Source organism: Mytilus edulis, chromosome 1, assembly GCF_963676685.1.
Source record: "Mytilus edulis chromosome 1, xbMytEdul2.2, whole genome shotgun sequence".
Classification (NCBI taxonomy): Eukaryota; Metazoa; Mollusca; class Bivalvia; order Mytilida; family Mytilidae; genus Mytilus; species Mytilus edulis.
In genome coordinates this window covers 91,082,131-91,104,861 of record NC_092344.1, presented here as the reverse complement: position 1 = coordinate 91,104,861, position 22,731 = coordinate 91,082,131, and the positions used below count along the sequence as shown (strand labels likewise).

Genomic DNA, 22,731 nt, shown 5'->3' with positions numbered 1-22,731 from the left:
ACTTGAAAGTGATGATTTCTATGTTATCAATGGCAACATTTTAAAAATGATTCTATAAACACTGATCAGAGTTCACATACCCGTAACGGTGCCAACGCATAGGCGGATCCAGTTTATGAATGTTATAACATTTCTATACTTATATGTATTTTCTGACATCTTTATGAATCATCCCATTTGATTTTTCAATCGTTAAAAAACAGCATAAAAAGAGTTGATGTATGACGCTTTACCAGTACAGTTATTACTTGCATGCGCTCTTCGAGGTTCGCGTTTTAGTATAGTTGTTGCTATGGTGCTTTCTTTGAGGTCCGCGTTCCCAGTATAAATAGTGAATAGTTACTCAGTTAAAAGTCGTTATTTGTACCGAATATAGTGAACGTAGAAGATTAGCATCATGCATGTCAACATTTGTTATACCCGGTGCTGAGAACAGTTTATCTAAGGCAGCAACCATTTGATTTTCTGGGGGTGGGGGGGTGGGGGGGGGGGGGGGGGGAGGGGGGGGGGGGCGGCTATGGTTTTTTTTGGAAAAAAAAGTTTGTTTCCAGTTTTTGGAGAAAAAAATAATTTGTTTTTGATTCTGAGAAAAAAAAATTGTTTGTTTCACCCTCAGCTGCCACTATATGTAATGCTAAAATTGAAAGAAAAAAATTGTTTTCGACTTGTCGCGAAAAAAATAGATTGTTTTTTTCGCCAGAGGCGAGAAAAAAAAATTGTCCAGAAAAAAAAACATATCCCCCCCCCCCCCCAAGAATTTCAAATGGTTGCTGCCTAACAACACATATATTCCTGCTTTGTGTCAAAGAAGTAATCTCAAGTCCTCAGTCTTTTGCCCTAAAAAAAAACCAACCCCGTAGCAGATTAGAAAGCAGGATTAGTTAAAAAAGTGAAGTGTTTGTAAGCTGCTGACATGATGTAGATCTGAAAAGCGGATCATTATAAAATGTAAGACTGAGAAGAATATATATATAACCTAATGTTGATTTTAATTAGAGGAAAGGTTGAAGAAAGCAAAAAGTACTTTTTAACGCTGCTACACCTCTGTAAACTTTCCTTTCCGCCTATCAAACCACTATTTAAAACAAGATTGCATGACTATTCAGTTATTGGGTGCGTTCGATTAGGAACTGGCTGGTTACCAGTTGTAAACGTGAAATGTACACTTTACCTTTCATTAAAGTGTCGTAATAGGGCTCTTCACGGTTAGTTCGGCCATATTGGATAGGGGGCAGATTTTCATAATAGAGGTAAAAATGGTGTGAAAAATACGGGAAAACATCATTAAAACAGAGCTGTTGCTTGGAAACACACATAGGATTTCCCACACTTTCATACCATTTCCACCTCCTTCCAAAAAATCTGCCCCCTATCCAATATGGCCGAACTAACCGTGAAGAGCCCTATTCAGCACGTTTCCTGTATTCGAACACGTGAAATCATTCAAATTGTAAACAATGCCCAAGAAACGTGTTGCCCCGAACAGTAACAGAAGAAATGATGAAAAAAGATCAAAAGAACATAACAATTCTAATGTCGAACCACCCGTTTTAATTGATGACATGAAAAGTTGCAATATTGCAAAATTGTTCAAGGAAAGTTACTCTGACAAAACAGAAACTTGTAAAGGTATCAGTTTTTTTGTAAATAAGATCTTTCCAACTGTTTGACAGGTTTGGAAATATCCTCATTCTCAATTTTATTGGCATTACCCATTTGAATCAGATGTCAATTTACAGCGATATCAAAGGAGTAGGTCCGGTAAGGACCGATTTTGGCCTCAAATTTCAGGTTCATCTGACGAAAGATTTTGACCACTTTTTAAACACTTGAGTGTCTATTTCATTTGAATCAATTAGTGTATGTGTAACACTCCCAAACGTGTCCTTCCCCCCAAACGTGTCCGATTCCCCCAAACGTGTCTTTTCTCCCTAAACGTGTCCGAAATGTACAATATTCCCCAAACGTGTCTGATTTCAAAACCCCCAAACGTGTCCGATAATTGTTATTCGCCAAAACGTGTCCAATATTTAACGCCAGAACGTCTCGATCACGTCTTTTAGCGTTAATACATGTATCTCCTAAATAAAATCGCTGATAACGTTTACGGCTATTCTATGATGGGAACACAGGTGACAAAGTTTTTATTTATTAGGTTTAATTAGTTAATTAAATGTAGGTTTTTAATAAATATCATAATTTCAAATTCAATCTGTAATTGTTAATCAACTTTTTACTGAAATTGCTGATTGTTCAGTTGCAAGTATTTCATACTCATTTAGAGCGAACCTACAAATAGTTATAGAGTTGAATTGATCAGTAACTTTGTAAATTATTTTGTACTTATAAACTCTGATAATGCTTTTCATATTTATCCGAATATTGCATGGCTGGCGTTAAGCAGCATTTTTTTCTCACTTTTGTTAATACATGTAGTTCTCCATCTGAATTTGTGTGTATTTCAAAAACTCATCAAATCATAAAATGGTTATCCAGTTTTTTCATAAATTTTAGGTTTCCAGCATCACTAAAGACACACGATCAAGAGACATAACGTCCAGTGCCAAATAGTTCATGCATTGGTTTTATAGATTCTTTTTATTAATATGAATGTTATGTGATCAACGCCGGTTATTAGTGATTACCGTAATTACAAATTTAATTTGTACTGTATAAATTCGTTTTCTAGACTGATGATAGCGTATTGTCCAGTTGCAAGAACTCTATGCATATTTAGAGCGAACAGACTTGGGGTAATTGTAATTGTAATCATTAATCAGCTGTAATTGATTACAATTTTTCAAGTAATCAGTGTAATCATTAATCAGCCAAAAATCTGATTACATGTAATTTAATTTAATCAATTACTTTCCAAAATACCCTGTAATCATGATTACATTTTGATTACATTCTGATTACAATGAAAAAAATCTAAAATTGTGTTTTTGGTCATTAAATAAACCTCTTTGTTATTCATATTTGATAAATTTTTAACATACTAAAATGGTTTGGTTACTTTAAGCATGTCTACTTCAGTAAAAAATAAACTGTTACAGTATTGAAAAGTCATCATTAGCCTAAGCAGAGACATTTAATACAATTATATACCTTGTATCTTGGTAAAAGATATTGTACATACATGTATATTCATCGTTTTATAATGATCTTCATATCAATATTTGATAATAACTGTTCTATATTCAAATAATACTTTTCTTTAACCCTAAATGAAAATCTTTTGTTGACTTTTGTGATTTTTGTCATCTTTGAATTGACAGGTAGGAGACTAATTAAGGTTTGTTTTTATTGCAATTACCAATTGAGTATAGCTGTAGGGAAATATATATGATAAAAGATAATCAGACATGAAAATTTATCTAATTAACACAAACTAAATTAAAAGTTGGACAAATATGTTGTTTAATTTTTTTTGTATTTGGACTGGACATGTAAAATGCAATGATTTTTATTACTTACATATTGTTTACAATTTGATTAAACATTTCTATTAAAATTTAACAAAGTTTTAACTGGTTACTTTATTTCATCCATATTTAAACTTCCATAAACTGCAGCTTGGAATACATATATTTATATATATATAAATTATGAAAGAGGTCAGAATACAAACAAAAAAACTTTTGATTATGATATATCTTTATTAAATTTAATACAAAATAATTCAGAGATCATTGGTGATAAAGTGTAATGTTTATATATGTAGTGAAATTTGGAATTTATTTAAATAAATGAAGTTTAGTTAATTTGAAGTTATTTTATAATTGAACCAAATAAATGATACTTTCTCAAAAATGCTATAGTCACATGTATATTGAACGTTTATTCATTCACATCATTCAAAATGTTTTGTTTTTAAATTCATTGTAATCAGATGTAATCATGATTACTTTGCCAATGTAATCATTAATTTAATCAGATACTTTCAGAAATGATGTAATCATTAATTTAATTTAATCGTACAAATGACAAAGTAATTGTAATTTAATCAATTACATTAAAAGTAATCGGACCCATCTCTGAGAGCGAAATGGTTTTACATTTGCTGTATAAATTAACTTTAGACTGTTGATGGCATATTTCCAGTTGCAAGTATTTCATGCATATTTAGAGAGAACATACATGTTTTAATGATTTTACTGCTCTATACTGTTTAAATTACCTTTAGAATGTTGATTGCGTATTGTCCAGTTGCCTGTATTTCATGCATATTTAGAGAGAAGATAGGATACAATTTTTTAATTTTTTACATTTGTACTGTATGAATTTACTTTAGACTGTTGATTGTCCAGTTGCCGGTGTTTCACGATATTTAGAAAGAACATACAAATTTTAATGTGCAGAGAAAGGGACACTTTAACCCGTTAACTGTACAGTTTAACTAAACATTTTTGCTTACAATTTACATACGACATAGCCAAAATGACGCCCCCACTTTTACCCAGTTTTTCGGTCGGTTTAAAAAAGAACTAACGTACCTTATCTATATTTTTAATGAAATGGTAAAATTAGGATACGTTAATGAAATAGCAATAATCAAATAACGCTTGATAGGGACACGTTTTTGGGATTGGACACGTTTGGGGGTTAGTTGAGAAATGGACACGTTTGGGTGTTTATACAATCACAAGCTTTGGCGATGATTTTAACTAGGCATGTTTTGCAGTTCAGTGACGTCAATGTGGACACGTTTGGGGGAATCGGACACGTTTGGGGGGAAGGACACGTTTCTGAGTGTTACATATGTGAAAGATTTTAACTGATTTAGTCATTAAACTTGATCTGATTCAAGCTAAAATATCAAAAATCTACCAAATATGCCGAAAAATGTCACTTTTTTGATGTTTTTTGTCAAAAATGAAAGTGGCCGCATCTGTGTTCATCCTTAACCTTTATATATTTTATGTCTTATCATCAAATACAACTTACATTTCAATACTAAGGATGAACACGAATGCGGCCACTTTCGTTTAACCCGAAAACCGTCTAAATTTTAACTATAATGATGGAATTGTGAAGATTTCAGTAATTTAGCACGACTTAATGGTGCTAGTACCCGATATATGTGCATTGTATTGTCAAAAACAGCCCATATTTATGTAGCAGAAGCATTCTACTGTCCAATAAATAACTAAAAGTTTACATTTTAACAATTTTGTAAAACTACTATATTTTGGGGCCAAAAAGAGGTCTTACCGGACCTACTCCTTTGTATTTTATTTAATAGGCAGTGGCTATTTTGCTGTCACAGATTAAAATATCCTAATTCAAACCAGCAAAATAAATCATATTTCTATAGAAATGGCTAGTTTGCCAGCACCAGCTTTAGGGAGCAACCATTTGATTTTCTGGGGGGGGCTATGGTTTTTTTTGGAGAAAAAAATAATTTGTTTTTGATTCTGAGAAAAAAAAATTGTTTGTTTCACCCCCAGCTGCCACTATATGTAATGCTAAAATTGAAAGAAAAAAATTGTTTTCGACTTGTTGCGAAAAAAATAGATTGTTTTTCGCCGCAGGCGAAAAAAAAAGTTTGTACAGAAAAAAAAACCATAGCCCCCCCCCGAAAATCAAATGGTTGCTGCCTTATACAGTAGTGAATTTGTTAATTTTTAGGTTCTTTGTATACCCGGATGAAATGTTAAGGAAAGGCCACAAAATTTGAGCTCCCACAAAATAGAATATTATGTTGGATTTTGGTAGTGATTGAGAATGAATTATTTGAGAAGTATTTAATATTATGATTGTTTATGTAAAGTCAATTCAAATTTATCCAAAAAATAAAGGTAAAGGTGAAGAATTTGAAAATTCTTAACTGACCGAGATCTTCAATTTGACTACTCTCCAATAGTATCTTATTGTTCTAAAGATTGTTTTCAATATGACGCCTTAGAAACAGTATCTCAATATAGATTTAATTATATATATACTTGCTGTTTAGCTGAATTTGAGACTTTTTGATAAAAAATATGTCTAAATACTGTTTTGACACCAAAACTGCTACGATTCTTGACAGTTTATTACAAGTTTATTACAATTTGTGCAAGATCTTCAGCATCAATTCGTCAAATTTAAAAGCAAATGTGATGCAATCCATGGTGAATTTACTCGCCGAAAAATTAACTACAATGTATGTTGAAAAGCACCTCGAATGTGCAATGAATAGAAGCAATGAAATTGAGGGGAGCATAGCACAAATTGGTCATGTAATGCACAGAGTAGTAGATTGATGTAAAGAGAACATTTCAAACATAACAAGCTTGGAAACTGCAGTATTACAAAATCTAGATCATAGTGAAAAAATAGATTCTAAATTGTGTAATATGGAAGATGATGCGATAGATCTCAAGTGGCGCTGAATGAAAACCAACCTCATCTTTACTGGCATCCAATTTCACCCAGAAGAAAACACTGAGGATAAACTAAATTCTTTTATGAAGCAAAAGTTAAATATTGACAAAAGAGTCAACTTCCTACGTCCTTCGATTCAGAAAAAGAGGTTGCAGAGGTTATTGTCCGATATTAGCAAAATTTGTATCAGTTAAGGACAAAGAAATTGTGTTAAAAAACTGATACAAATTAAAAGAGACTCATTTCAGAGTTAAAGAACAATTTCTGAAAGAAATCGAACAACAACGAAATTTTTTATACCCAATTGCAAAACAGGCAAGAAAAGAAAAAAGAAAAGTATGTACATGTATGGTAAGAGACAAATTGTACATTGATGGTGATTTGTACAAACCAAACACTGAAGGAGTTGGAAACGAAAATGTACATGATGTTTTGAGTTTTAATGCACTGTATAATATTGTTTGTCCACTTTCTGTATATACATGATATAAATTGTTCGTTGTTCAAATTCAACTTATAGAAAAATTCCATATATATTTCAGGTTGTATAAACTTTTCCCACCAACCTTTCTTCCATGCAGTAATAAACAATTTTGTACAAAATGTAGAATTTTTACAACAGCTACAAGAAGAATTATCAGAGTTAACATTTACAGAAAAGAACAATGATCTCTACAAGTTTTACCAGGTAACTTACTTAGGAAATAAGTTTATACAGATACAAATAACATTTACTAGGTAATTAACAGTAACATTTGTATTCACTTGGCAAATAAAGATAAGTTTCTCCTTAGGTATACTCAAGGAAATATTGCACCCACAAAACTCAGTTATACATTTATTTATTTTTAATTACGGTAAGGTAAACAAACATTAATATTCCATATCATGCCTTACAGCATTCTTGTGTTGAAAATGAGCATACCATTTTAAAAACAATTCTACTAACTTGTGAATAGGTTACAATATTAAAAAGTAAATCTGTTAATTCAGTTTTGGTATTTAATGTCAACAAAATCAAAATTTATACTGAAAACCAACAAAAGACAATTTTTCTACCACAAATTAAATGCAAGACTCAAATAATGTAGCCATTTTATGCATGTACAATTTGCCACAATGACCTATATTTCATCACAATGACCTATATTTCATACTTATTTTGCATGGCTTGACTTTCTATTACAGAGTAAAGAAGATTTAAAAGTTGTTGATCTGCCATATATAAATGCTCTTAGGTAATATTGATAATTTACTTTGGTTTGAAATATTGTTTAAATTACATTTTTAAGTTCTTTGCATTGTATTTTAATATTCTAATTGTTTTTATGTTTCAATGGTACTTTGTAACCAACCTCTAGGGACAAAATCAATGATACTTTGTAGCCAACCTCTAGGGACAAAATCAATGATACTCTGTAGCCAACCTCTAGGGACAAAATCACTGATACTTTGTAGCCAACCTCTAGGGACAAAATCAATGATACTTTGTAGCCGACCTCTAGGGACAAAATCAATGATACTTTGTAGCCAACCTCTAGGGACAAAATCAAAATTAATCATTGAAAACAGATACAATTGTATCCAACCTCTAGGGACAACATCAAAATTAATCAACAAATAGAATTAAACTGACTGCATTTGGTATAAAGTGGACATTTTTTTTTAATAAAGCTTTAAGAAATATTCCTTGTTCATGTTCAATTGCCTAATAAAATTTGGAAATCAAAAATTTTGCAACTTTTCAGACTTTTAAAATTGATATTGAATGCTAGCATTCTACAAATACATCCATGTTTTACATTTTTATTCAAAAGGTCTCTGATATATAAAGACTTAAAAGAATGGATAACAGATATAACTGGTATAGAACTAGTAGATACTGTTGACTTATCTTGTGCCAAATATCAGTATACAGGTAATGGTTATGTCTTTGAGGTAGAACTAGTAGATACTGTTGACTTATCTTGTGCCAAATATCAGTATACAGGTAATGGTTATGTCTTTGAGGTAGAACTAGTAGATACTGTTGACTTATCTTGTGCCAAATATCAGTATACAGGTAATGGTTATGTCTTTGAGGTAGAACTAGTAGATACTGTTGACTTAGTGCCAAATATCAGTATACAGGTAATGGTTATGTCTTTGAGGTAGAACTAGTTGATACTGTTGACTTATCTTGTGCCAAATGTCAGTATACAGGTAATGGTTATGTCTTTGAGATAGAACTAGTTGATACTGTTGACTTAGTGCCAAATATCAGTATACAGGTAATGGTTATGTCTTTGAGGTAGAACTAGTAGATACTGTTGACTTATCTTGTGCCAAATATCAGTATACAGGTAATGGTTATGTCTTTGAGGTAGAACTAGTAGATACTGTTGACTTATCTTGTGCCAAATATCAGTATACAGGTAATGGTTATGTCTTTGAGGTAGAACTAGTTGATACTGTTGACTTAGTGCCAAATATCAGTATACAGGTAATGGTTATGTCTTTGAGGTAGAACTAGTTGATACTGTTGACTTAGTGCCAAATATCAGTATACAGGTAATGGTTATGTCTTTGAGATAGAACTAGTAGATACTGTTGACTTATCTTGTGCCAAATATCAGTATACAGGTAATGGTTATGTCTTTGAGGTAGAACTAGTAGATACTGTTGACTTATCTTGTGCCAAATATCAGTATACAGGTAATGGTTATGTCTTTGAGGTAGAACTAGTAGATACTGTTGACTTATCTTGTGCCAAATATCAGTATACAGGTAATGGTTATGTCTTTGAGGTAGAACTAGTAGATACTGTTGACTTAGTGCCAAATATCAGTATACAGGTAATGGTTATGTCTTTGAGATAGAACTAGTTGATACTGTTGACTTAGTGCCAAATATCAGTATACAGGTAATGGTTATGTCTTTGAGGTAGAACTAGTAGATACTGTTGACTTATCTTGTGCCAAATATCAGTATACAGGTAATGGTTATGTCTTTGAGGTAGAACTAGTTGATACTGTTGACTTAGTGCCAAATATCAGTATACAGGTAATGGTTATGTCTTTGAGGTAGAACTAGTTGATACTGTTGACTTAGTGCCAAATATCAGTATACAGGTAATGGTTATGTCTTTGAGGTAGAACTAGTAGATACTGTTGACTTATCTTGTGCCAAATATCAGTATACAGGTAATGGTTATGTCTTTGAGGTAGAACTAGTAGATACTGTTGACTTATCTTGTGCCAAATGTCAGTATACAGGTAATGGTTATGTCTTTGAGATAGAACTAGTTGATACTGTTGACTTAGTGCCAAATATCAGTATACAGGTAATGGTTATGTCTTTGAGATAGAACTAGTTGATACTGTTGACTTAGTGCCAAATATCAGTATACAGGTAATGGTTATGTCTTTGAGGTAGAACTAGTAGATACTGTTGACTTATCTTGTGCCAAATATCAGTATACAGGTAATGGTTATGTCTTTGAGGTAGAACTAGTTGATACTGTTGACTTATCTTGTGCCAAATGTCAGTATACAGGTAATGGTTATGTCTTTGAGATAGAACTAGTTGATACTGTTGACTTAGTGCCAAATATCAGTATACAGGTAATGGTTATGTCTTTGAGGTAGAACTAGTAGATACTGTTGACTTATCTTGTGCCAAATATCAGTATACAGGTAATGGTTATGTCTTTGAGGTATAAAATAATTGCAAGAGACCGTAAGTATGATCTATTACCTGGTCAACCAAACAATTTTTAAAAATTGGAATAGCTTTTGTCCACAAAACATGCCACTTTCAAAAGTTAAAAATAAACTGGTCAACTCATAGTCAGATTATTAAGGTTAACATTCTCTTACCATGTGAACTAGCATCTTGTATATAACTAATTAGGAGATGATCTTATGACTTTTAAATGTAATTGTACTGAAAATGCATGTAACATTTTCTGCAGGATATTGTTGCCCATCAATAAATCAACCAATTATGAAATTTCATTTAATCAGTAACTGATTATTATTTTATTTATTTTTTAAACCCTTTTATAAGAAGATTATTCAAGAAATAAATTGTATAGTTTTGTTGACAATGTACAGCATGATATTATTAAAAAAAAATCTTTTTGAATTAAGGTGGTACCCAACACTTTGACTAAAATTAATTTGGCTCGTTTTATTTTCATAACATTTTTAGAAAATATTTACTTTGACCCTTTGAAAAAAATATAAAAATTTCAAAAAACTTGAAACAATTGCTTTCACAGAAAAAAATCATTGGATAACTTGTACAATAAGATAACAGTTTGACAAACACTAATATTGATCATTGAAATACTTAATATTTTCTTAACAATAGATTGGAATTAAACTTTAGCTGATTTTACAGAGTTATCTCCCTGTAGTGTTATTAGGTACCACTTTGATATCTAGTGGAAAACAGTTGACTGATCTAAACCCCCCATTTATTGATTGATGTATTATTTTCCAGATACATTGCTGTGTCATGATGATGAATTAGATGATAGAAGGATAGCCTTTATTTATTACTTAGTACCAGAAAAATGGACAAAAGAAGATGGGGGAGCTTTGGATCTATTTAATGTTAATGGTAATTGGTAAAGAGTTATTTAGCTTATTGTAGACCATTTATTTGATTTGAACATTTATCTTGTAAGTCCTGCCTCCTGTCTTTTTTTTGGGGGTTTTAAATTTATTGAACATGGTTAGGTTTGAACATCAGATTGTCCTTTTTTTTCTTTACTAATAAAATAACCTAATCAGTTTCAGATAATGTGCAATCTTGTCCTATTTTTTTTTATATAGATTAAATGTTGTCGTTTTATTGAAAGTTTTTCATTGTATGTTTTACTTTTATGATATAGGGTTTACTTATGAAGGGATTAAGGTAGTAGGCATGAAAATTATTCAACCTATCATCAATTTATGTCTTGGGTTGTTAGTTGATGCAGTTTGAAAATGCCTGTATATTTTTTATGTATTTTTGGCTTTAGACTTTTGTAGACTTTTTCGTCATAAGTTTTTAATTTTGTTTTAAGTTTAAATTAAACACTATATCATCCTTTTTCTTTGATAGAAAATGGTCAGCCAGACGCAACAGTAAAGTCTATTTTACCTGTCAGAAATAATTTTGCCTTCTTTGAAGTTAACGCTGTATCTTACCATCAGGTTGGTCTTATTACCATGCTACTTATTTCAATAGTTGATTTATGAGGTAACAGATCTTAAAAAGAGTACATCAGATACTGCTCAGAATTATGTTTATCGTCAAACAAAGTTGTAAACCATGACATCCAGGTATCAAAGTTTGATGCTGTAAAATTATTGCGCATGAAATCAGTTGTTGATCATTTTATGTATACCCCAAACTTCTTGATTCTTCTTATTTAAATGAATGTTGCAATGACAAATTTACCTGTTTCCTTTTTATATCAGTCTTAATTTTAGAAAAATGCTGGTAAGAAAAGTCAAAACAATGAACAATCATGAAGTTTTAAGGAATAAAAATTAGACATTCCTTCAGTCTATCATTGATAGAGACTCTGGATGATACTATTGTTGTAATGGAAAATTCAGTGTAACCTTTGACAATCCTTTAATCTAATATGAGAGAATCTTGATGTTACTATAGCCCTTACAATGTTCAGTGTAATATTAAAAATATGCATAGGACATGGTCACTGATAGAAGACATAAAATAATAAGCACTGATATATCTTAAACCAGGTGCTCCGCAGGGCGCAGCTTTATTAGACCGCAGAGGTTGAACCCTGAACCGTTGGGGCAAGTATGGACACAACATTCAAGCTTGATACAGCTCTGAATTTGGATTGTGATAAAATTTTTGACATAATATGGGTTTCTGACACAAAACAAATGTCAAGATGGTATTGAAACCTTTGGTATAATTTCAGAGAGATTCATACACTTAAACACAAGTTATTGTTTGAAAACTACAAAAATGCTTATGTTGGGCCCCCATTTTGGCCCCTAATTCCTAAACTATTGGGACCATAACCCCCAAAATCAATCCCAACCTTCCTTTAGTGATATTGAACCTTCTGGTAAAAATTTATAGAGATCTATTAACTAAAACTAAAGTTTTTGTCCGGAAACTAAATGCGACTTCGGACGACGAGGCAGACAACGACGCAGACGACATGATAGCATTAAATGACGCAAAAAATTGACTATAAAGGGCAATTACTCCTTAATGGGTCAATTGACCCTTTTGGTCATGTTGACTTATTTATAGGTCTTACTTTGCTGTACATTATTGCTGTTTACAGTTTTTCTCTATCTATAATAATATTGAAGATAATAACCAAAAGCTGAAATTTTTTCTCAAAATTACCAATTCAGAGCTAGCAACCCAATAAAGGGTTGCCTAATTGGTCTTAAAATTTCAGGGCCGATAGATCTTCACCTAATGAACAATTTTATTTCACATCAGCTTTGCTCTAAACGCTTTAGTTTCAGAGATATGAACCAACCAGGTGCTCCGCAGGGCGCAGCTTTAAACAACCTCAGAGGTTGAACCCTTAACAGTTGGGGCAAGTATGGACACAGCATTCAAGCCTGATACAGCTCTGAATTTGGATTGTGATTAAATTTTTTACATAATATGGGTTTCTGACACAAAACAAATGTCAAGATCTTACAAATCTATTGCGCAATATTGTGCAATTAAAGATTTCTTCTTCAAACTTTTAAAAAATTTGGAATTCTAGAAATTTGGGAAAAAAATAATTGAAAACTACTATCACCCCCCTTTTTTTTGCAATTAGTCCAAAACCTGACATTTCTTTATATATAATTTACAAGTAGTGTAAGGGAGGTAAATCTGAACATACCATACCCAACATTGTATGTTAAATGGTTTAGAATTATCTCCCTTTCACTGCTTTTAAATTGTCTTAATTGTCCATTGACCAGAAAAACCTAGTTTTTCCCCTTTTTTTGCCCCTATTTTCAAAACATTTTGAGCCATAACCCCCAAAGTCAATACTAACCATCCCTTCATGGTATGGAAACTTGTGGTATAATTTCAGAGAGATTCATATACTTGAACACAAGTTATTGTTTGAAAACTACAAAAATGCTTATTTTGGGCCCCGTTTTTGGCCCCTAATTCCTGAACTATTGGGGACCATAACCCCCAAAATCAATCCCAACCTTCCCTTAGTGGTATTGAACCTTCTGGTAAAAATTTATAGAGATCCATTCACTTAAACTAAAGTTATTGTCAGGAAACTAAATGCGTCTTCGGACAGCGATGCAGACGACGACGATGCAGATGACATGATCGTTTTTTTTGCGGTCGTATAAAAAAATTAAAGACAGTAAAATGTACCATAGAAGATGTTTATGAAATTCTGAGATTTATATCATTTATTTGAATTTCCCTGTACTTGTAAAAAAAATTGAGGGATTAAGAAAAAGAGAAATAACATATTACCATATTTTCTAAAGTTTTATTGATTAGGTTGCTGAAGTATTAACAGAAGACAAGACAAGACTGTCCATAAGTGGTTGGTTCCATGGACCACCAGTTGAAAGACCTGAACCTTATGTTGAATCTCCTGTCACACTGCATCCTTCAAGATCTGTTGATGTAAATATAATCACATATCATACAAAAGTACAAATGGTTTTACCTCTCACTATGTTTCAGAGAATATAAACATTGTGACTTGGATGTAGAGCTGTCTCATTGACACACATACCACATCTTCTTATTTCATTTCACTGAGAAAAAAAAGGCAGAAAAACAGATACAGAGAAATAAAGAAAGATATATATCAACACAAAACTATAAATAATTGATTAGTTATCTTTCTAATTAGATAATTACTGGAAATCCTAGAAGCAATAGTCCATTTGCCAATTACCGATTTGATTCTATTATTACACACTTTTTAAACAAATTACTTCCCTTTGTCAATCGTAGACTGGTTCCATACCGGACAAGATTCCCTTTTGCCAATGCAAAGCATGATGAATTGAAAGTGATGTATCGGCGGTTTAACTAATTTTTCATGAAAAATAATTTCTGATGTCAAAAGTATTTAGCTAAACAATAAAGTAATGTAATTAAAAGATATAAAAACTTTATAGATTACTCACATTACGCACAGGTAAATTTGCTCTGTCTGCTAGCTCTCCATTGTAAATAAAAAATAATGTCTGTCATAAGGGAGACAACCAAATTAGGGATCTCTAATTACAGGGTCAATTACGGGAATTGGCAAATAGCCTATTGGTAAGTAACTAAGAGACTATCTGTCACATGCTTGTTAAATGATTGCATGATATGATTTTTAAAAAGGACTGAAGGGAGATAATATTGTTTTTTGGAGGAAAAGAAATTCAATGACACCTAGTCAAGAAACCGTCAAACCCTATCATAATATTTGATGAAGTGCATCTTGTAAAAGACCAAAACCAAGTCACAATTCATAGATGTATTAACTTTGAATAATTTAAGAATTATTTAAAATTTGTAATACACCAATCCTTGCTAAAATAATTGTTAATATAGCTGAGAAATGTAGCTGATGTTTGTTGTCTTTTTTAAACCAGGAAGATACATTTTATGATTGGATAAATCCTGCTTATTTGGACCCAGTTACACAGTCAGAAATACAGGAAAAATTTGAAGATGACTCAGAAATTGAACTTACAGACTTCCTACTGGTATACAAGTTAACCTTTTTTGTCCATTTTATTTTAATTTTAAGGAGGTACCAATTTCAATGTTAAAAAAATGTTGATTCCAACATCAAAGCAATTGAAAATGTTTTTCATTGATGATATAAACTCATGATTTACTGTCCTCCTTGGAATTCTTAAAACGATATACATATGTTGTGTACAGAATTTTAGTACAAGTTGTAAGTGTTTTATGAACCGCTGAACACAAATAGATGATACAAGTACACAGTATTTTGTTTTGTATATTTCTGTCATATTTCCATGACTTCATGCTACAGTTTAATACTGAGCATTGATACAAAAAGAATTTAAAGAACACAACAAAACTTTTTATGGATATGATTTTTGTCGAGCCTGCGACTGTTGTCGCAGAAAGCTCGACATAGAGATAGTGATCTGGTGGCAGCGTTAGTTTAGTTTAAACATATTTATTTATAGTGGATTGGGAAACAAGTTTTGCAACTTATATTAATCCCTTTCCACTTTGCGGGTGTTAGTTAACTTCTTAAAAGCTTTATATTTTAGAAGGTGGAAGACCTGGATGCTTCATACTTTGTATATGGATGCCTCATGTTACGAAGTTTCCGTCAGTCACATGTCCAATGTCCTTGACCTCATTTTCATGGTTCAGTGACTACTTGAAAAAAAAGTTAAGATTTTTTGTAATGTTAAATTCTCTCTTATTATAAGTAATAGGATAAATATATATTTGGTATGTGCGTACCTTGCAAGGTCCTCATGCCCATCAGACAGTTTTCACTTGACCTCAACCTCATTTCATGGATCAGTGAACAAGGTTAAGTTTTGGTGGTCAAGTCCATATCTCAGATACTATAAGCAATAGGTTTAGTATATTTGGTGTATGGAAGCAGTGTAAGGTGTACATGTCCAACTGGCAGGCTGACCTTGACCTCATTTTCATGGTTCAGTGGTTATAGTTAAATTTTTGTGTTTTGGTCTGTTTTTCTTATACTGTATGCAATAGGTCTACTATATTTGGTGTATGGAATGATTGTAAGGTGTACATGTCTAGCTGGCAGGTTTCATCTGACCTTGACCTCATTTTCATGGTTCAGTGGTCCAAGTTAAGTTTTTGAGTTTTGGTCTTTTTTTCTAATACTATATGCAATAGGTCAACTAACTTTGGTGTATGGAAATATTTTATGATCTATATGTCAGTCTTACAGTATCACTGGCGTCAACGTGATGATCGTAACTGCAGTAACGATCATCCAAATATGGCGGACACAAATATAGGGATATTTTAGAATGCTGATTTCTCCACTTTAACAGCTTATTTTCAGATTTGTTGTATATCAAGAAACATCTTTATAAGCATTGCCGTTGAATGTGTTTTTCATAAGTTACAGAAAAACAAACAGAAGAACGAAAATCGAGATTCAAAAAATCACGATGATGATCGTAACTTCGTCTACAGATGATTGTAACTTTGACTTGTTTTCTTAAACTATGACTATTAAAAATTGGAAGACTACAGAGGTGGACTTCGAGGGAGGGTCAAGATGCTCGCATCACCTTTTTGTGGGGGAAATTTGGTTGATTGTATAGGGAATCAATAAAGCATGACTGTAGCGGGCCTACTCTTAGGCAGCCAGTCCCCAATCCCTTTTTGAAAATCTCTGGATACGCCACCGAACTACTGTAGCCTATATTTACCATGGGTTGACTATCTATGTAAAGAAGGGAAAGTTGAAATAGATGGTATACACGTTCATATTAGATTTTTCAAGCTACAAATTATTACATTTATACGGTATATGACATGTATTATTGAAGTTGGTCGAAGAAGTTGTGTTGAGCCAAACGTATCAATAAGGGATCTATCATAAGGGGAGATGTTTGGAAAAAGGCAGGACAGGAGATTTGAGTAAAAAAAGGCCGGATGATTATCTTGGCCAAACAAAAAGGCAGGATGACAATTTATGTAAAAAAAAAATCATGATGAAAAAAAGGAGGACCAAATAGAGTAAAAATAAAAACACAGGATAGAGAGTTCAACAAAAAAAATGCAGGACAAAATTATTCATCCTAGCCCCTCCCCCAAAATAAAAATCAAATAGTAGCTCCCTTTATTGACGGTTTCATTGGGTTTATTTTATTCAACAGATATGATTTCACTTCTGAATGCTTTATTTTTCCAACCTCTCCCTTAAAAATCGTAAATCTGTTAATAAAAGAAACTATAAAGTCTGAATTCCCCAAAAATACCAGAACCTCGAAAGGTACTATTGTCCCTAAAAGTGTAGGGAAAAAAATAAAATAAAAACTTCAATTTTAACAAACTGGTCATTAATATGAACTGTCCAATACCTTATTTATATAAAACATATGAAATCAATATAAAGTTGTGTTAACCCCCAATGCATTTTAATATTGAACTAGATAAATAAGAAATACCAAATCTCGCGAAGTCATAACCATTTGTGCACTTACCAATAGGACGTTATCATCCCCTCTATGATCGTGATAGTCATTATTATCACAATATCAGCTGATAACGTACATTTTGTCGCATACTAGACAGCTTTATTTGTCCTTATTTATCAGAAAATGCTCCGTTGGAACAAACAGTTATGATCATCTTAAGTACAAGTTACGATCATCGTTTATAAAAATAAATAAAAGTTACGATCATCATTGTGATTTTTTGTATCTCGATTTTCATTCTTCTTGTTGCTTTTCCATCCAGTCCGAAAAAATATTTCATTGGCAATGCTTATAAAGATGTTTCTTGAAATAATACATATCTGAAAATAACCTGTTAAAGTGGAGTAATCAGCCTTATAAAATTTCCCTATATTTGTGTCCACCATATTGGGATGATCGTAACTGCAGTTACGATCATCACGTTGACGCCAGTGAGTATAGTACAATCAACATAATATCAATGATTAGTAAAGAAGGCAAGATATTTCAGTGTGTGCACTCTTGTTGTATTGGGAGAAACATAAAAATAGAATTTAAACCATTCAAGTGTCCTAAATATCACTTTAAAGACTAGGAGAATAGCATTAAAAATATTTTAAGTATGTAGATTTTAATTTAAGACATTAAGCTGATAAATTTTAGAAGATAAACTTTTATCACCTGGTGCAAAAAGGTTTGTGTCAAAAAACATATAACTTGTATAGAAACCCTGAACAAATTATAATGTGTACAAACTTACATCATGTTAACCAATCTAATGAATATACATCATGTGTTAAATAGTTCAGTTTAAGCCAGTTTATCAAAATAAGTTGATGTCTTTGAAAAAGAAATGTGGTATTCATTAAGTATGTTAATGCCTCTCAGCTTTATTCATCTCTTGACATAATTCAAGCTAGTTACACATTTTATTTCATATTTTAGCTATTAGTGTTTAATCGTTCATTGCTACACATTTTCATCCCTAAGGCTTTTAAATATTTGAAAATGGTAAGGATGAAATTACTAAATTTGTTTATTTCAGCCAGAAAAATATGAAGAATTAAAAACAGCAATTCAAGAGACAAACTTAGAATGGAAAAGGAAAGGTCCTGCTAACAAAAGGTAGAACTATCAGGGAAATGATATACTGTGGAGTCATTATTATTCATTGGATATCGATGTTCGTGGATTCCATGGGTACGAAAGAACCACGAAATAAATGTTCAACGAGTAGCAAATTTTCTATATGCTTGTATACAGACTTCCGCAAAACCATGAAATTAAATATCCACGAACATGGAAGTTTTCCTTAATCCACGAAAATTGGTACCCACTAAAATAACTGAATCCACAGTAGGGTATTTGGTATCAAACTAAGAAACCTAATTTGGTATTTGGTATCAAACTAAGAAACCTAATTTGGTATTTGGTATCAAACTAAGAAACCTAATTTGGTATTTGGTATCAAACTAAGAAACCTAATTTGATTCATCAGTGTTCAGATAGTTGTTTATAGGGTAGGGAATAGATGCAGATTTTTGCAGTCTTAAACCAAAATATTTTATTTTGACCTCCATTTTAAACTTATAATCAGTTTTTACATGTTTTACATTTTATGGTTCAATTGACTTAATTTGAATTTATAACTTATAACTTAACTCTATCAAATACATTCAATTCATTCAATAAGGGTAGGTCATACTTTTCGTGTCTTTTCACATTTAAAAAAAACATACTTTAGCTCCTAAAATAATGTGTTATGGGACATGTTTTGAAAAGAAGCTAATCTTTATTGAATACTGGTAGTAAAATGTTTAGAAAAGATAATTTTATCATATTCAAACTAACCTATAAATTACATACTAACAATATTTTGATTTGTATTTTCTCTCATTTATCTTAGTATTTAAGTGTCTGTAATTGCTATATTTGTAGAAAATACTCAGCATTAGACATGAACTCTGCACCAGAAATGTTGAAGAACTGTCTAGATTTTCTTCAGTCAGATGCATTCTTTTTAGTTTTGTCAAACATTACTGGATTAAAGTTACACGAATTGGCTTCTTGTTCTGATTCAGATGGTGAAACGTCTGAGAATAATCAAAATAATGGTAAAGAGAATTTACTATGGAGAGAGGTTTATAATTGTATCTTTGTGTCTTTAATAGAGAATTTACTATAGAAAGAGGTTTATAATTATATCTTTGTGTCTTTAATAGAGAATTTACTATAGAAAGAGTTTAATATTATATCTTTGTGTCTTTAATAGAGAATTTACTATAGAAAGAGGTTTATAATTATATCTGTGTGATTTAATAGAAAGTGTAAAAAAAAACATATCTTTTTAGATATTAACCTATAGCTTGACAATATCAACCCAATGTTTGGCTTTCATAAAAATACTTATTTTGATTAAATTATGTTATTGAGATGCTGTCTCATTCATGTTAATTCAACATCTGCTTTTATTAAAAATTGAAAACAGGGGTTATACTGTTTAACTCCTGTCTGTTGTCAATCAATAATTCCCATTTCTGTCACATTTTTCATTAGCAGAACATTTCTGGAGATTGGGATAAAAAAAAAAGGATTTCATGTACAGATGTGTTAAGTAAAACTTAGCTATTCATGTATATATAAAAATATATTCAACTTGTTAGATAAATTTGAAGTATAGTTTGACTAAAATATTTGATGGGATGGGGTTTATTATCAAAAAACAATAAATAGGAAATAATCAATTAAAATTTTATGCATATCAGGGTAATATCAAAAGTAAAATCACAAAAATACTGAACTCTAAGTGCTGTAGTACAACCAACACCAAATAAGTCCATTTAAGGAACAACCCTTAGATATTTGTGCCTTAATTTTTTTTACAGGTGAGGAAAAAATACCATGTTGCCATAGTGAGGTTAGAAAATGGAACCATGGGAACTATACATTGATCCGTGATACAGATTGTACAACAACAGAGTTTGAATTAGATTCTTTATTACATATATGTTGTGAAGGTATGTGGTCTATACTAGTATTATGTGAGGGGGGCAGGACCTTTTTTTTAACATCATTGAGCCAAGTGGTAGATATAAATTGCAATTATATATGAATACAATAATTATTTTAGGTGCATATCCTATCATCCTGATCTATATGTTTAACTGTCTTAATAACACAAGAGTCAATTGTAGTGGTGAAAAGAAGGATATGTGCAATCACTGACATTGTTTACTGACAATCTTGCTTATAATATTGCCTAGTTTTATATATATGCTGAAAAATAATTTGTAGGTTGGAGTGAGGAGTATGGAGGATTCACCTCATATATAGCTAAAGGAGAAGATGAAGAGGTGATACTTAAATATTGGAACATATTTCATTGCAAAATTACTAGCTGCACTGCTGACAACTTATTTTTAAGTGTCACTAGATGTATTTACAAAAGTTGTTAGTTTTTAATTAGAGTTGGAGGAAACCAAGCTATACTATGGACTGAGTTATGTCCCCATTACTTTATCTTGTTGCATTTGAACATTTATATATTATAGATTGTTATAGAACTTTTTTTATACACCATAAATAGAAAAATATCTTTTATCTCTGAAGAAGAAGAGTAATTGTGTATACATCAGTAAGATAGCAACCCTTGAATTAGAGACATGGAGACAAACATTTAGCAGGGTACCTGTAACTTAGAGGCAGACCACAGATAGTTTTCACAAATTTAGCAACATTTCTTCTTAATATCAGTCTGAATGCAACAAAATTTTACAGAGTTGTTTACCCTCATGTGGAGATTTAGATATATTTTGTTGATCAGTAATTCAAGTGTGTTATGAATACCAGTTGTCAAAATGTCAGAATACACCTAAAAAGAATATTGTGGGCACAAATGTTTTTACAAAACACTTAAGAAATCAATTAAATTTCAAACAGTATGGAACCATTTTGTGAAAGATCTTGATATCTACCAGAGGGCTGTAGGCCAAGAGGAGATATCAACCGAGGGATAATAACAGGGCAGATATGTAAAAGGGAAATTACTAACTTATAATTATTATTTATTTCAGTTACTGTCAGTTTACCCAACAGAGAACAGTTTATCATTGGTTTACAGAGACAAAGGGACACTCAAATTTGTTAAATATCTAAATCATAAAGTTACACAGATGCCAACTAAAGGATTTTATGATATTTTGTCTGTTTATAGAGAATAATTTTTTTTTTAAATACACATTTAATTTAGTTTTGCTTATTTCATATCTTCAGATTTGCCTAGTAAATTTTCTGGCAGGTGTAAATAATGGATTTGTGCCCTGTTCACAATGACATTATAAGCAATCTTAACAACAATGGCAGATAAGATGATGATCATTTTGTCAGCATCAAACACTAGGAAAAAAAAGAATATGTTGAACAAATAAGAAACATTAACACTAAGAGCTTGATAATCTGTGATTTGGCTATTGCTGCTTCATCGACTCAAGTTTCGGTCTGGATTGTCTATTGTTATAAACCTCATTTTCATGGTTCAATTATTGCATAAAATCTTGAATTTTTACAAAGAAGTTATGACAGTTATATGTCAACTACATTTAGAATATAAAATCTTTGAAAGTTATTTACCATATGTCTGTGGAATAGGATTCACCTGATGACATTCTTGGTTAAGTTTTAGAGATTACTGGTGGTTATACTTGTCTTATCTACCAGCATTCAGGTGACCTTGAAATCAATATTTAAGGGTCTAGTTGTCATCATCTTAATTTCCATGATTTGGTCTTTTTCTAAAACATTTATTGGTTTTAAAAAACTATATTTGGTGTATAGAATAATTTTAATCTGTCTGACAGGGTCAACCAGACCTTGGCCTTACTTTTATTGTTCATTTGAAGTCTCTATCTCTGTTAAAATATAATTTATAGATAAGGTGTACATGTTCATCTGACAGAGTTGATTTGACCTTGACCTTATTTTATATGATAATGTTTTGTTTTTGTGGTAATGTAAGTTTCTTAGATGCTTAAGAGTAATGTCAACTATATTAAGTGTATAGAACAATAGTAACCTGTACATGTCTGACAAGATTCATCTAACTTTGATAAAAAATTCTTCATCCAATGGAGTGCAAATAAAGATTTTTTGCAATACTTATCATAACTGATGGTCCATGGATAATATTATTTCAGGACTGCTCATAACAATT

General features: G+C 31.6%; 1 protein-coding gene across 1 annotated transcript; it reads left to right on the top strand.

Annotated features, from left to right (window-relative positions):
* The first annotated feature begins 1,405 nt into the window (after positions 1-1,405).
* LOC139494601 (prolyl 3-hydroxylase OGFOD1-like) lies at positions 1,406-21,755 on the top strand. Its single transcript, XM_071282762.1, has 13 exons — positions 1,406-1,629; positions 6,909-7,054; positions 7,555-7,604; positions 8,184-8,284; positions 10,852-10,971; positions 11,458-11,549; positions 13,867-13,995; positions 14,964-15,077; positions 18,568-18,647; positions 19,461-19,636; positions 20,408-20,539; positions 20,817-20,875; positions 21,596-21,755. The coding sequence occupies exons 1-13, from the start codon at positions 1,458-1,460 to the stop codon at positions 21,740-21,742; spliced, it is 1,518 nt and encodes a 505-aa protein (XP_071138863.1). The 5' UTR covers positions 1,406-1,457; the 3' UTR covers positions 21,743-21,755.
* Positions 21,756-22,731: the final 976 nt, after the last annotated feature.